The sequence below is a fragment of the Lupinus angustifolius genome, chromosome LG19 (genome assembly GCF_001865875.1).
Source record: "Lupinus angustifolius cultivar Tanjil chromosome LG19, LupAngTanjil_v1.0, whole genome shotgun sequence".
NCBI classification, from domain to species: domain Eukaryota; kingdom Viridiplantae; phylum Streptophyta; class Magnoliopsida; order Fabales; family Fabaceae; genus Lupinus; species Lupinus angustifolius.
This window is the reverse complement of record NC_032027.1, coordinates 7,787,889-7,803,560: the sequence shown is the minus strand read 5'-3', so window position 1 is coordinate 7,803,560 and position 15,672 is coordinate 7,787,889. Positions and strand designations below refer to the sequence as shown.

Here is a 15,672-nt window from a genome sequence, read left to right as displayed (position 1 = left end):
GAAAAAATGTAAGGAGAAAGTGACATGTGGCATGAGGGAAGGAGAAAACGACATATGGCGTGAAGGAATGAGAAAGTAACATGTAACATGAATGAATTTTTTTTATTATATTATTAATAGATGCTAGCTATTGATAAATATAATAATATTTGTATGTACCTAAAAGTTGACCACAATTGTGGGTGTGCTGTTTAAAACCACTAAAGAACAATTCCATCAAAGGTTGACAAAGTTGAGTCAGATTCCATTTCCAAGAATAAAAAAACCACAAAATTGGACCATAAATCCATTAACAAATACCCGACTCTGCTTTAACAAGACCATGTTTTTCAAATCTTAAATAATAGAACAACAACAAATCAAAGAGCAACAGTAATAGTGTAAGAGTTTTGCATGTTTTAATGGCAAGCCCAAGTTTATACCGCAGAACTCTACCTTCTCCTCCTGCCATTGAGTTCAGTTCCCATGAAGGAAAGGTCAATTATCTACAACCCTATCTTATCAAAATCTCTAATTTCCACTTAAATGTCATCAATTTGATATTTTTACTAATTTATATGATGCATTTGTTTGTGTAGAAGATATTTGGTGAATCTCTTGCTCAAGGCACTATGGAAGGGTTCTTTAAGTTAATATCATACTATCAAACCCAATCAGAGCCTGCTTATTGTGGACTTGCCACAGTTGCTGTTGTTCTTAATGCCCTTTCCATTGATCCTGGTAGGAAATGGAAAGGTATGTTTTTTTTTTATTTCTTTATTTCAATCCTCATTTTAGTTTTATCATTTTGATGTACCTTTTTGTAAGGGTTTAGATATAGGGGGTGTTCGGAAAAGCTTATTTTGTGAGTTGAGTTTTGGAGGGGAAAGAAGGGAAATGGAAGGCTTCAGAGTCATCTCACCAGTGTACTTCATGGCTCTCAATCAAGCCTTCCCTTCCTCCCCTCCAAAACTCAACTCGAAAACAAATCCTTAGGAAAATAGTACCTATGACCTTCCTATAAGCTCTTTGTAGCACATTTCAATAAAATCATGAGAGTGTGCTCTTTTCCAAAACCCGCCTTAAATAGTTTGCTTATACAAATGATTATGATCGGATATTATGAATTTGTTGTCCGATCCATGTAGCTGACTCACCTAAAGGGAAAATGCTTGATTGTTGTTATTATTATTGTTTTTCCCTTTTATCTTGTGGCATAAAAAAGTGGTAACAGAAACAAGTTGCTTAATAGGCCCTTGGAGGTGGTTTGATGATTCAATGTTGGATTGTTGTGAGCCTCTGGACGTAATTAAAGAAAAAGGCATCACATTTGGAAAAGTTGCCTGCTTGGCTCAATGCAATGGTGCTAAAGTTGGTGCTTTTCGGTCAAATGAAAGCACAATTGATAATTTTCGTAAGCAAGTCATTTCATGTTCTTCTTCTGAGGACTGTCATGTGATTGTATCTTACCACAGGGGAACCTTCAATCAGGTATTGTAAAGGTTATTCCTATTATCTATTTGTTACTAATAGCATTAAATGTGCTGCTGCTTCCTATATATGCATTCTTTCAGTTGAGTTTAGTTCATAATAAGTTACACTCCAAGTCCTGTTTTACTTTTCAAAGAGTTGGTAAATTAATGGATTTAATATCTTTATATAGACAGATATAGAGATTGTTGTGTACGAAATCGAAAGTAAAATAATCTTACAGAAATGATGGAAATCTGTCATTATTGCCTTTATTGGGTAACAGACTGGAACAGGCCATTTTTCACCAATCGGAGGATATCATGCTGAGAGGGATATGGTCCTCATATTGGACGTTGCTCGATTCAAATATCCTCCTCACTGGGTTCCGCTTACGCTTCTCTGGAATGCCATGAGTACCATTGATGAAGCAACTGGACATCACAGAGGGTATGGTCTTACATTGTTAATTGAAGTATAACAGTTAATTATTCGGGTGTTTCATACACTTTTGTTGAGACTCCCAACCTTCACTGTTATTTCCTTCAAATATGATGCAGTTTTCCATTGGTTGAAACTAAACATTGTCATATATTGTTAGTATTGAACAATAGAAATATCTAACAAGTCATAAGAATTTCGCCTTATGTGATGTTCTCTCTTTTATACAAGTTTGTAAAATTTTCAAGGATTGTAGTTTTTCTTAGAATGCATGCTATTCTACAAATAATCCGTTTGTGGATTCATTTTTTTATCGGGGTTTCATTATAGCATGCTCTATGCCTTTATTTTGTGAAGGTAAAGTGTGGAATTCAAATGCTGTATCTCTATATTTTGGCCCCAAGTAGTATTCCTCTGCTGAAATTTGGTTTTTCTTTAATTGCGATTTGAAAACTGTGCTACTACTTGAATGTATCAATGTCATTAATGTCTGCTAATTTCTGGGATGAAAATGTTGTGATTTTTATGAACTCAGTTTTTTGTGCCTGTTCAACCAGTATTGTTTTTACGTTTGGAAATTTGTGTTTCAGGTACATGATTATTTCAAAGCTCGGCAGGACACCATCAATATTATATACTATGGTACTTTATTATTGGTTGGCTCATAGTTGAACCATTGGAGAATGTAGATAAAGTGTCTAAATTGTAGGATTTCAAATAGAGGGAAAAGTAACCTGATTCACTCTATAACTATTATGCTAAAGTCAGCTACAAGATAGTTTTTCTCCTCCAATTGTTTTGGACATTAAGAAATCTTAACTCTCCATATATCTATTAAAATATTTGGAGTGTGTCATTGGGAGATCTAACTTGGAGGAACTGTCATACTCGATGACCATTTGTATAATTCTAATTTAATCAGAACATATTTTAATTGTTTATTCTGTTTGTGTTTCATGTAAATCAACCGTCTTTGTAGATTACAGTACATTCTTGTCTGCAGAGTTGTAGGCATGAAGGTTGGAGCAGTGTTGCCAGATTCTTATCTGAAGATGTCCCTCTACTTCTGAAGTTTGAGGATTTAAAAGACATTCAGGAAGTGTTGTCTTCTGTATTTAAATCTCCTCCTGATGAATTGAGAGGGTTCATCACATGGGTTGCTGAAGTTCGCCGGAAAGAAGATGGTAATCTCACATTGAGTGAGGAGGAGATAGGAAGGCTAGCTATCAAGGTTTTGAATCTATATTTCTTTTCATTTTTGGAAAAAAATTTCACTCGAGTTTGATAAATGTGTCATAGGCATAATCTCAGACTTCATCTCATTGAACAAAATCCAAAAAAATCGAGAATGGTAATGTTAAGAGCTTTGAAATTTCAGGCAGACATACTGGAACAGATTCGGAAAACTGCACTCTTCAGACATGTGACAAGGTGGTTGGATTCGGAATATTCATGCTGCAATGCTAATGCAAACATTGCTGACAAAGATATGTTACCAGAACTTGCTGAAAGTGTTTGTTGCCAAGGGGCAGATCTTTTGACTGGTCGTGGTAGGCTAGGTGTGTCAGCTGCAAAATGCTGTAGTCGAATAGAAATAAAACATCTGAATGCCGATAGTGAAAATCCAGTAACATTGGTTTCTGGAATGGTTACACATGGTGGCAGTAGTGAACAAGGAGTTGATGTGTTGGTCCCTTTGTGTCGAAGGGATCCGAGTAGTTTGTGTCTTTCAAGTGAAGGTCGCTGCATCGGAATGCATCCATCTACAGCTGATGCCTTAACAGTGCTTTTATTGGCCTTGCCCTTGCATACATGGTCAGGCATTAAAGAAGAAAAGCTGTGGGTTGAAGTTACAAGCCTTCTAGAAACTGAAAATCTCCCACCCTTACTTCAAGATGAGGTACTGCTACTTTCCAATTATTTCGAACCCTTTATCCAGTTTTCTTTTTAATATGGACTCTGAAAATTACTAGGAAGGAACGACTGATAAAATTATGGACAACATAGGAACAAAATGTGGCTATTCTTCTACCTTCATGTTAAATGTTCTGTTAGGAATCCCTTTAAAGTAATTTACCCAATAAAATTCTCTTGTCCTCAGTAACTTAAACTTACCACTTCGAAATCTTCATCGCAACTTGTTTAAAACTACAATTTAATTAATCAAGTCTTGAAAATGTACATTTCAGTCAGTAATGCTGGCATTATGCATAATGTAGTTATAACTGACAATGGAAAGGTCATTTGCAATGTCATTGTTTTTGTGTGGCCAAAAACTGTTAAAATTGACAATGGAAAAATGATCACTTTATCACTGAAACACTCAGTGATTTTCAAAGGGAGGCACTTACATGAAACCTTATAGTTCTTGTTCCTTTTACAATTATCTGTTATTATGTAGTTTTCTAGAGACTAAAAACTATATTATTATAATACTTAAGATGTTGTTGCTAAGGTGATAAGTTATACTTACTAGTCATTGGTGAAACAGGTTTGGTTCTTGAGAGAGCAACTCAACTTTCTCATGACTGATATTGGTGCTCCTTCTTCATTATGACACTCTTGGTTTATGTAACTGCTTCCTACAACACAATTATATAAGACATTGTTTTAGCATCAAGCATGCTATTGAACATGCTATTAGACAGAGATGTTGAACACATTGTGTAACTTTAGTGTTACCTTTGTGCAAGGAATTTGGACTAAAAAAGTAATTGCATACAAATTGAAATTATAAACATGTGGATGGCAGAATCTGTTGTTGGAAGATGAGCATAATCACTTGACTTTTTAGATTAACTTAGTAAATTTTATTAACCTTATATCCTTCTATTCAGCCATTACATGGACTGAAATTATTGTTTCTTTCTACTGGTAAACTAATCATAATCATTGAATATTTTTTTGATATATCAAGGGTATCCATTCCCTATGTGTAAGAAAGTAATTCCTTTTAGGGTGCGTCTTAGTTTTTTAGCAACCATGCAAGAAAGAAAAGAAGGAAATTGAAAGAGCAAAAAGAGAAGAAAATATTGAACTTTCATTATTGGAATTGAAATTATGCACAAAGACAAAGTACAAAGAATTTATACAAAGGATAATTGGTAGTGGCTTGAAACCCAAGCTACCATTTAAAGTCAACACAACCTTAACTACCATAACCGAAATTAACTAAGAGATGAACCAATCGTAACCAACAACAACATAACTTATGTGGCAAACCATATACACAACGATGCATAAAAAATTATATGCATGGAGCATATTTAACACCCCTCTCAAGCTGAAGAGTGAATACCATTGACTCACAGTTTGAATAGAAGATAACAAATGTGAAAAAGTTGGATATGGAGTTTAGAAGAATTACCAAAATGTTGAAAGAAAGAATCACCAAAGTATTGACCATCCAACTTCTCCAATTATAGCATGCATGTCTGAGAATCCTGCTTTCTCTAAAGCCCACAGAAGGGTATCAAGAAGGGCATAGTTAGCAAGACAATGAGGAATAGTGCTACAAGGTACCCTACATTAGGTGCCTTTTTCTTGTGTCATTTTTATGACCTTTTTTTTGTATCCAGAGTCTATGTCTTGAAACTAGCAAAGATCCAAGAATAATGAAGAAGAGAACCGGAGTAAATAGGAGGAAATGAAATGGAAGACAAATTTTGATGTTGTTCATCAAGAACTACCACATATAAAGAAGATCAAATGATATTATTGCAAGAATACCATATTGGTTTCTTGACTAAAGAAAGAGAGAAATTTGGGCAATATGTGTCTCGAGAATATCAAGAAGAATATGGTGAACTTATGAGCCTTTTTGCTCAAAGATAATAAGAGAAAAAATTGATGAAATATGAGCAACTTTGCTCAAGAATAACAAGAGAATAATATGGGCAATATTTGCCTCGAGAATATTGAGAAGAATTAAGAGAAATATTGACAAAATTTGCGCAAAGATATCAAGAAGAATTTAGAGGAATGGAGAATATGGAAATTGTAAAAGAGATTGATAAAGAAAGAAAGACTAGTGTACTGATTATTGATTTGCAATGTTGTTGTTGCATCTTCTACCAAGAATGAAACATTTACTATGATCTCAACAATCAATCGCTTCTTGGTTTCTCCACTTGTTGTTCATGTAATGGATGTAGTTCCTTTTTGCCTTAGACTTTAGAAGTTTACCAAAGATTTTCATGTCAGGATCTTTGTTTTCCCACTGAAGCAACAAAATTAGCTTAACATAACCATGCATACTTCCTGCAAAAAAGGTTAGATTTATGGACATATGCTTCAGTAAGAGATACATCCTTCCTATAAACAAATCCTTTGCATCCACGAATAGAGCAACATAATTCCCAAAGGGCTCAACCATTAACTCAACACCAAGAAGCTCTAAGAAAATGAAAGAAGAGGGAAAAAAATATGAATAATAAATACTTTACTCTGGTACCATCTTAGTTTCTTATTGAAAGAGCAAGAAGAGAAGAAAATATTGAACTTTCATTATTGGAATTGAAATTATGCACAAAGGCAAAGTGCAAAGAATTTATACAAAGGAAATTGGTAGTTGCTTGAAACCCAAGCTACCATTTAAAGTAAACACAACCCTAACTACCATAACCGAAACTAACTAAGAGTTGAACCAATCATAACCAACAATAACAGAACTTATGTGGCAAACCATATACACAACGATACATACAAAATTATATGCATGTAGCATATTTAACAGTGCACGAATGTCCCTCCCAATGAGTGTATCGAATCTTTAACATTTTGGCCTATATGAGAATCCAGTAGGGTCTGATCAACGCTTTGTTGGTTGATAATCATTGAATATATGATCATGTGTTTTCAAGTGTATAATGTTCTTTAATGGTTTCCATTTAGATAATCACTCTATCCTAATATAACAGATTTTAAGACCGTTTGTTTAAACCTTTCCCTAAACACCTTTTTATTTATAAAAACATGATAGTAGTAATCACGTTTGACATATGGATTTGTTTGGTTAAGCATTTAAACATAGTTCCTGAAAATACACGATTTTATGAGAAGCTGAACTTTTTAGCTTACAAGAAAATGACTTTTTAAGAGTAGAGGGAGAAAGTAAAATCACTTTTCAAACTTTTAGTCAAACGTGTCAGAAATTTTTATGGATAATATTTTTTTTTCTTTTGTCAAATGCATCTGTTATCTGTCTAATTTCTTTACTAATCAATAAGTAGGAGAGTATTTTTTTTGTTACAACAGAAATGAGAAATAGAAACTAAAGCACAACAGAGCCATCCAATGCAAGACATTGAGAACAATTAGCTGGGGTTGAAGACCATAGCGAGATGTGGGTTGAAGAGTGAGACTCTCTTTTAGTCAAGCAGTTCCCCACCTTGTTAGCCTCTATAACAACAAATTTAATCACCACGACCTAGTTATGGGATAGCCAAGCATGTACCTTAGAGACAACTCTCGAGATGCTAATATGAAAATCCTTAGAGAGAATCTGGACAGCCTCAAGACAATCGCTCTTAGGGAGATTCTTCACATCCAAGTTTCAGGCCACTCTGAAGTACAGATTCGTCAAATATTCTCACGTGTAGGTGTCCGACACGTATCCAACATGGATATGCTTAGATTCGCGAAGGATACGTATCAGTAGAATATCCAAAAATTAAAAAATAAAATAAATAAATATCAAGACACGTATCAGATTCGTTTTTAATAAAATATAGGATATATAAATTCGTTTTCAGTAAAATATAGGATATATAGATTCGTTTTCAATAAAATAGGATAACATATATTCGTTTTCAATAAAATAGGATAAGATAGATTTGTTACGGAAGACAATAATTTTCAATTTCCATTATATTTTTTACTTTGAATATTTTGATTTACACTTATAATTTTATCATATTTTATGTATTTTTTATTATTTTATACATGTATCACTAAACGTATCGTATCCTATATTTTAAAAAAAAATGTGTGTCGACTTATCGGATATGTATCGTATCCGACATGTATCTGTATCCATGCTTCATAGCCAGGCCATATCTGAACCCCGATCCATAGCCAACAATTCAGCTAGAATAGGAGAACCTTCTCCAAAATTGGCAGCCCCGAAATCCACATACATGTATGGTCGCGAATGACACCACCCCCTCCCATGACATTAAAACCACCAATGCAGCTACCATCGACATTAAGTTTAACCTGACCTTCCTTAGGACAACACCAATGAATCAAGGGAGGGTCATATTCCATAGCAATGCTACGCCCTAAGTGAAACCAATCCCAGTAGTCATGATGAGTGTAACCAGCATCAAGATGGATATCCCAAAAAATATCTCCAATAATTGAATAATTTCTCCATCTCCAAGTCCACCATACACCAGCAAGGAAGAGAAGTCCATTATGATGCTTATAGTTCTCCAATATCCAGTAATGAAATGATTGTGTCACCCAGAAAGAAGGGGAAGTCCACCCAAATCTAGACCTTAAAAGCTTTGACTCAAGATAATCCTTGAAAATATGCATAAGATCTTCAATGCCAGTCTGACATCTCAGACAAGTAGGATTTGTCGACATATTCATCTTGAAGCGAAGGCCATTGGAGGGCAAGACCTCATGAAACCCCATCCAAATCATAAACTTCAGCTTCTTAGGAATACAGAGACACCAAACTGACTGCCACACATCAGATAAGTTACTGTTGTCATCATCAGAATAATTAAGCCACCAATACCCTGACTTAGCTTGATAGGATCTCGTTGCATGACCATCCTAAAGCCAATCATCTTCATAAACCGGAGAGCCTGGAGATAAACTGCTACAAATAAAATTTGTCACTTCAGCAGACATAATAGTGTAAAGCATACTAAAGTTCCAATTACTTTCATTCCAAAGATCCTTCACTTGCAACAAAGTGTTAGATATGTGAACAAAGCTAACATAGTTACATAAATTACCAATACCTACCCAATTGTAATACCAAAGAGATCGCTCCGTATTACTCAGATGAAGAGAGAAACCATTCTTACGCTCAAAAGAAGCCTTCATCATACTCCGCCAAGTATATGAAACTGATGTGCAAAGAGGAGCAAACAACATAGACCTCTCACCCAGATACTTGTCCTTTATAACTCTACACTGCAACTTGTCACTGTTATTTAACAAGTTCCTGCAAAGCCTAGAAGAGAAATATTAGTATCTCTAGAATCCCGAAGCCCAAGACCACCATCTTTTTTATGCCTAGTGAGAACATCCCAACCCACCAAATTAAGACTCTTGGTGTTGACGTTCCCATCCCAAACAAAGTTCCTAGTGATCTTATCCTTTGCAAACATGTTGGGGCAACAACATAACCTGCATGGTATAAACTGGAATAGAGGATAACCAACTTTGAAGACACAAACAACCAACCTTATTAAGTAGATTGGCCTTCGAAGTAGCCATGCGCCTCTAGATCTTTTCCATAATAGGGTTGAAAGCAACTCTACTAACCCTCCCTTGAAAGGAATGCCCAAGTACTTCCCAAGATTTCTAACCATTCTCATAGAGCATAACGACATAAAGTTGTTATTTTCCTAGTAGTCACCAATCTTGAACAAGTAAATTTTGATTTATGCACATTAACCTTCAAACCTGAAGCTCGGTAGAAATCCCTAAGTGTCGAAGGCACCATATGAACTTCGGCATTGGTAGCCTTACAAAACAAAAAAATATCATTTTCAAATAAAAGATGGGAGATATGTGGGCCACCCCATGACAGAGTGATCAGAGGGTGGGATAAGAAGGGACAATTTCTCCATGCAAAGAACAAACAAATAAGGTGATATCAAATCCCCTTGATGAAGGCCCCATGTTGGCTTAAACACCTCAAGCCTATACCCATTCTATAAAAGAGACACATCCCCCAAACGAACACACCACATAATAAGACTAACTGTAATAATGAAGAAGCCAAATTGTAAGAGAGTATTCTAAAGAACATCCCAATTCACCCTATCATATGCCTTCTCTAGATCCACCTTGAAAGCCATGAGATGCGCCTTAGATTTGGATTTATGAATATGATGCATAACCTCTTGAGCCAAAATAATATTGTCAGTGGTGCCCCTTCTAGGGATGAAACTACTCTGAAGCTGACCCACTAACTCATCCAAATAAGGATGCAATGTACGAACTAGAACTTTAGTGATAAGCTTGTAGACCACATTGCAAAGATTGATGGGACGAAGCTCTTTCAAAGAAGTAGGATTAGTGACCTTAGTCATAAGAACAATAAGAGTCTCCACAATGCGAGAGTCCGAAAAACCATACCTAAAGCATTAGAAACAAGTCTCCAAATATCATCACCCATCAACTGCCAATACTTCTTGAAAAAGATTGGTTAGAAACCAATCGGACTGGGAGCCTTAAAGGGCTGCATACTCATAACAAAATGGGTCACCTCCTCCTTAGTAATTGGGGCCGTTAGAGCCTCAAAATCAGCTCTAGAAAGACAAGGAGCATCAACCACACAATGATCCATCTGAACCTGAACATTATCACAAAACAAACCCTCAAAATACCGCCTTGCCTTCATACTAAGAATCTTAGGTTCAGTGCACCAAGTACCATCCTCAAGAAAAAGCCCATAAATCTTATCCCTATTCCTCCTAACAATGGTTCTAAGTATGGAAGAATTTTGTATTTCTATCACCGAATTTGACCCATTGCTCCCTGGATTTCTAAAACCAATGGAGTCTTCCTGCTTAAGAATATTATTGTACTCCCGCTTGAATTAGATATCCAGTCTAGTTAGATCGTGATCTTCAATCTAATGAAGCCTTTGTTGAACACTCCTGATTCTAGCTTCAACTGTTCTTTTCCATTGAAAAATGTTCCCAAAAATAGTGTTGTTGAAAAGAATAGAATCCTCTTGAACTTTATGAAGACCTTCAACAACATCAGCATTACCCTTTAGCCAAATCTCTTGGACAACATTATGGAAATCTCAATGAGATGTTCGGGCTGCCTGGAAATGAAAGGGTCTATTGCGAATCACATCAACTTGACCACCACACCGAACCAACAAAGGACAATGACCAGAATGCAGCTTAATGAGATTCCCAACATACCCCTCAAGGAAAGCCTTACGCTAGGAATTGTCACATAAACATGTATCCAACCAATTTGCAATACTACGATCAGTCATCATCCTTCTAAACCAAGTAAAACGACTACCAATAGCACCAATATCCATAAGCATGTACCTTTCAAGAACATGGGAAAACCTATCCACTTGAGAGTGATTGAAGAGACCACCATGAACCTCAAATGACAAAATAACTTCATTAAAATCACCCAACAGGAACCAAGGCAGTTGAACGCTACTTTGGAAAGACACCAAATGATCCCGTAAAAGCTCTCGGCCCCAACCAGTCGGACTCGCATACACAATAGTACAAATCCACTCACTAGAACTACATTGGAGCTTAAGTGAAATGGCCTGGTTGCAAGAATTAACCACCATGGTATGAAACACACTACCAATAGCTGAAATAACCCAAATACCACTTGCATGCACAACAACTTCAACAATACCACTTTACACATAACCTAAGGAATACCAAAAACTCTTAGCTCTACTAAATTGATAGTGAGTTTCCATAATAATGATGATGAAAGGCTTAAACCTCCTAACCAAATCTCGAGCATGCCGATGACTATCCCTATTAATGGCGCCACATATATTCCACGATAAGATAGAGCAATCATTAAACTCAATCATAGGAAATTAAGAACTAAAACAAACAAAACATAACCATTAGTGGCAATCCATAGAAATATCTCCATCATTAGGACTCCGACCATTGTCCCTCATAGTCTCCTTGATGGACCTAAGAACATGAGTGACAACCTCCTGCATGTTATTGCAACATGTACCATTTGAGATAGGAAGATGACTTGTAACTCTTTCATCCTCATAGAAAGAGCTTTCACCATGTTGATAAATAGCATCTTGCACCAGAAACCCCTCACTATTCAACCTGATGGACGTGTGTATGAGACTCACCATGGGAGAGGATGGAAGGGAAGAAGAGACATGGCCCATGAAACCACGAGAGCCATTGAGACCCGCCAACTTTTTAGAAACGACAACATCTGCTAGGGTTGCCATGTTAGATGTGAGCATGGGAGCAATCTCTAATCCTTGACCCAAAAAAGAAGGCCCCTTCTTTTGCATCTTGGCCTCCTACATGAGAGAGGGAGCGTTGCCCTTTTCTTAGAAATGGCAATATTGAATTCTACTTTATTTCTGCCTAAAAAATTCGTGCTTGCATTAAATTCCAAGGAAGATGGGAATCTGTTACTGCCATCATTAGTCGTAGTTGTTATTTTCCTAAGGGTTTTGCTGTTAAGATTCAGTTTTCCTTGTAGGGAATCTGAGCCACTATTAATGGCCACCTTGTTCTCCATTCTTAACCTTTTTTATTCACTCAATTATTATTCTTAACTGGCTCATTAAAATAGGGCACCCCACTAGCAGAAAACACCTTCAAGGAATCCATCTCAGTACCTAGGAGAGCACCAAATTGATTAGCGTTGAAGTTTCAATTAATGGTAGCCTTTGTGTGGACTCCCTTTGTCGTTTTCACATTCCTTTTTCTGCACATTACCACCAACCATTCACCATGCGCCTCATTAGTACCAGCTGGAATATTCTTAACTACACCATTCATGGCTGACGAAGAGAGGGGTGGCACATCTCCACCCACCTCACCTGGCGTATTACCACCATTGGAAGAGTCAATCACCTTCTCCTTAGGAGCCATTAGTGATATTTCTGCATGATGGACCATGAAGTTGCAAGATAAATGCCCATAGCTACCACAATAGTGCAGATGACATTAAGACCTTCATACTCCACTTTATGCCAATAACCTTAGACACAAACCTTCCCTACAAATGGTTGATTAAGATCAATCTCCATACATATCCTTGCGAATCTTCCCCCTACACACCTTAATGTATTATTTTCAATTTTATAAGGATGCTCGATTGCAGACGCAATTGGGAAGAGAAAGTTCTTATCATAGAAAAGTAAGTAGAGGCATGTCAAACGAATCCATACTAAAGTTTTAGAAACTTCCGTTGTTGTAGAGTCAAAGTCGGGTGTCCATGTTGTGATGGCAACATAATAGTAAAACACCATCCATGGGCCACCTTGTAAAACCTTCTCTCTATCTTGTGTATGATCAAATTTAATCATGAAGTAACCATTTTCAATATCCATCATGTCATAGTCTCCTATTAATCTTCAGGCATTCTTCAGCCTCTCACGCATAACCATGTAACCCAACCTCTTCCCAATCAGTATTACAATCAAAACTTCATGACATTTCTTACTATATTCAATGACATCACTATCCAAAAAGGTGACCGAAGGAAGAAGATGGTTTCCTCCAATCAAATTCACACGCACAAGACCCACTGTCAAGAAGTCGACCTCCTCTATAACCAGAACCGGTTGTCTATCTACTAGCATCTTGTCACAAAAGGAAACCTTAAGACTCTCTTGAGATATATCATCACTAGTATCTAGTGGTTTTGTTTTCTCATAATTGGCTTGACCCAGGTGCACAAAAGCATCACTCATGTTAGCCTCCATGTTGTCCTATATAGAATGCATGCAATTTATCATTTTGCATTTTACAAACACCATTTTCTTATCCATTGAAATTATTCACTTTCTAAATCATGATGCATGCAATTCTAACACTGTACTCTCTCCATCCCTGGTTAGCAATTGAAGAAGCAAAATTTTAATTTTTTAATGTTATAGTTTGTTCTATATATATAGTTGGCCAAACATAGAATGAAATTCAAATGTTTTGTTTGATAATGTTTCTGTTATATATGTCTAAATCTATCACGTGTGTAAACCACCTCTAGTTAATGGAATTTAGAACCTATCAAATATTGAAGTGTCTATGTTAAGATTGTGATCTGTAATAGATATAAATACGTAATGGTTATGATTGTAACTTACTTTTAATAAAATGATTTTTAAATTTAATAAAATGTCATTTCCTTTTGTAACTGGACTCTACATTACTGAAGAGAAGTTGGACTCCACTTAATGAACTCATTTTGTAATGATCACAAACTTTTGTTTATGGAATCTAAGTAACTGGTCAAAATGAAGAAAACCATTTATCAATTATATGAGATGGTTAGAGGTGTGGACTACATATTATGGAAATAGTTTGGAACTAATAGTCCATGACTGTGACTATAGACACAAGTAATCAATATCCAGATCTTTAGAATAGTAATTTGAAATGAAAAATATGTTAGTATTAAAGGAATGAGTTCATCATCCCATCACTCAAACCCAAGGAAATGACACCAAAGAAAAGCTGGAATAATGCCTTAAAACTGTTTTTGGTTGTACTAGTCTTTTAGGCATGTTTTACCTTTTGTATAGGCCCATTTCATTTGTTTATCTTTTAGGCTTGTTAGTTTGGAGCTGCTTGTTATGTTAGTTACTCCAACTAACTTAAGTTTCTATAAATAGTTTGTAAATAAATTATCCAAATTATCCAATAAGAAGTATTATTCATCGTTAATTTGTCTTCAAATGTTCATCTTCTTTTGCATTCTGAATAATCAAGCAAGATGAGATACCATGTTTAACATGGTATCAGAGCTTCACTTTGGGTAAAATCCCGTCTTTTCTTATCTTACTTTCGCTGCAATACTTCTTCTTCATTCTTCTACTTGCAGTGTATCTGTTTTTCTTTTCATCCCTTGAATCATTTCCAAAATCCTCAAATTTATTACACAATGGAGAATCGAGCAATCCAACATGTCAATCCCCTCCAAGACCCATCTTCACCTTTCTTCATGTGCCATAATGAGAACCTTGGAATTAACATTGTTTCTAAAACCCTCAATGGTGACAACTACCATTCTTGGTCTCGCGCCATGGCTATGTCCCTAAAATCAAAGAATAAGATCCAATTCATAAACAGTTCCCTTTTTAAACCCTCCATTGATGATCCAAGCTTCATCTATTAGGACAGGTGCAACACCCTAGTGGTCTCTTGGTTAATACAATCAATTGATGCTTCCATTGTCCAAAGCATCTTGTGGATGGAGATAACCTTAGAAATATGAGAATATCTACTTGAGAGATACTACCAAGGGGATTTTTTCCGCATTTAAGAACTTCTTGCATAAATATACACTTACAAACAAGGTAATCATAGCATATGAGCCTACATTAATCATATAAAAGGCCTATGGGAGGAATTGGATAATTTTAGACCAATTCCCTCATGTACATGTATACACAAATGTACCTACACTTTAGTTCCCATAATTAAGGGATACAGAGAAAGTGATTATGTTCTTTGTTTCCTTATGAGACTCAATGGCCAATATGAGGGGGTAATATCCCAAATTATGTTGATGGATCCTCTATCGTCTATCAATAAAACTTTTGCTCTCCTAATACGACAAGAAAGGCACATTAACTCACATTATGGTGAGCCTAAGGTCCTCATTAACACTGTTGCGAATAGATATAACAACAACATCAACATTGAATTTGGAACATGTTTTAAGACCAATAGAGGGAGAGGCAAGGGAAAAATGTACCAGAATCAAGTAGGAAGAAGCTCATGAAGGAATCAATATGGAAGAGGCACCAAGATATGCACTTACTGCAATAAATCAGAGCATACAATTGATCAATGCTTCAAGAAACATAGCTTCCCACCACCTATA

The 15,672-nt window shown here is 36.0% G+C and overlaps 1 protein-coding gene across 3 annotated transcripts; it reads left to right on the top strand.

Moving 5' to 3' along the window:
* Positions 270-4,638, top strand: LOC109334561 (glutathione gamma-glutamylcysteinyltransferase 3-like). Of its 3 annotated transcripts, none has more exons than XM_019570396.1 (8): positions 270-476; positions 579-735; positions 1,232-1,470; positions 1,736-1,899; positions 2,481-2,532; positions 2,870-3,121; positions 3,269-3,790; positions 4,382-4,638. In XM_019570396.1, the coding sequence occupies exons 1-8, from the start codon at positions 402-404 to the stop codon at positions 4,445-4,447; spliced, it is 1,527 nt and encodes a 508-aa protein (XP_019425941.1). In that variant the 5' UTR covers positions 270-401; the 3' UTR covers positions 4,448-4,638. The 3 variants fall into 3 exon arrangements, with proteins under 3 accessions (XP_019425941.1, XP_019425942.1, XP_019425944.1); XM_019570397.1 differs by having other exon boundaries at positions 275-476; positions 2,894-3,121; XM_019570399.1 differs by having other exon boundaries at positions 356-471.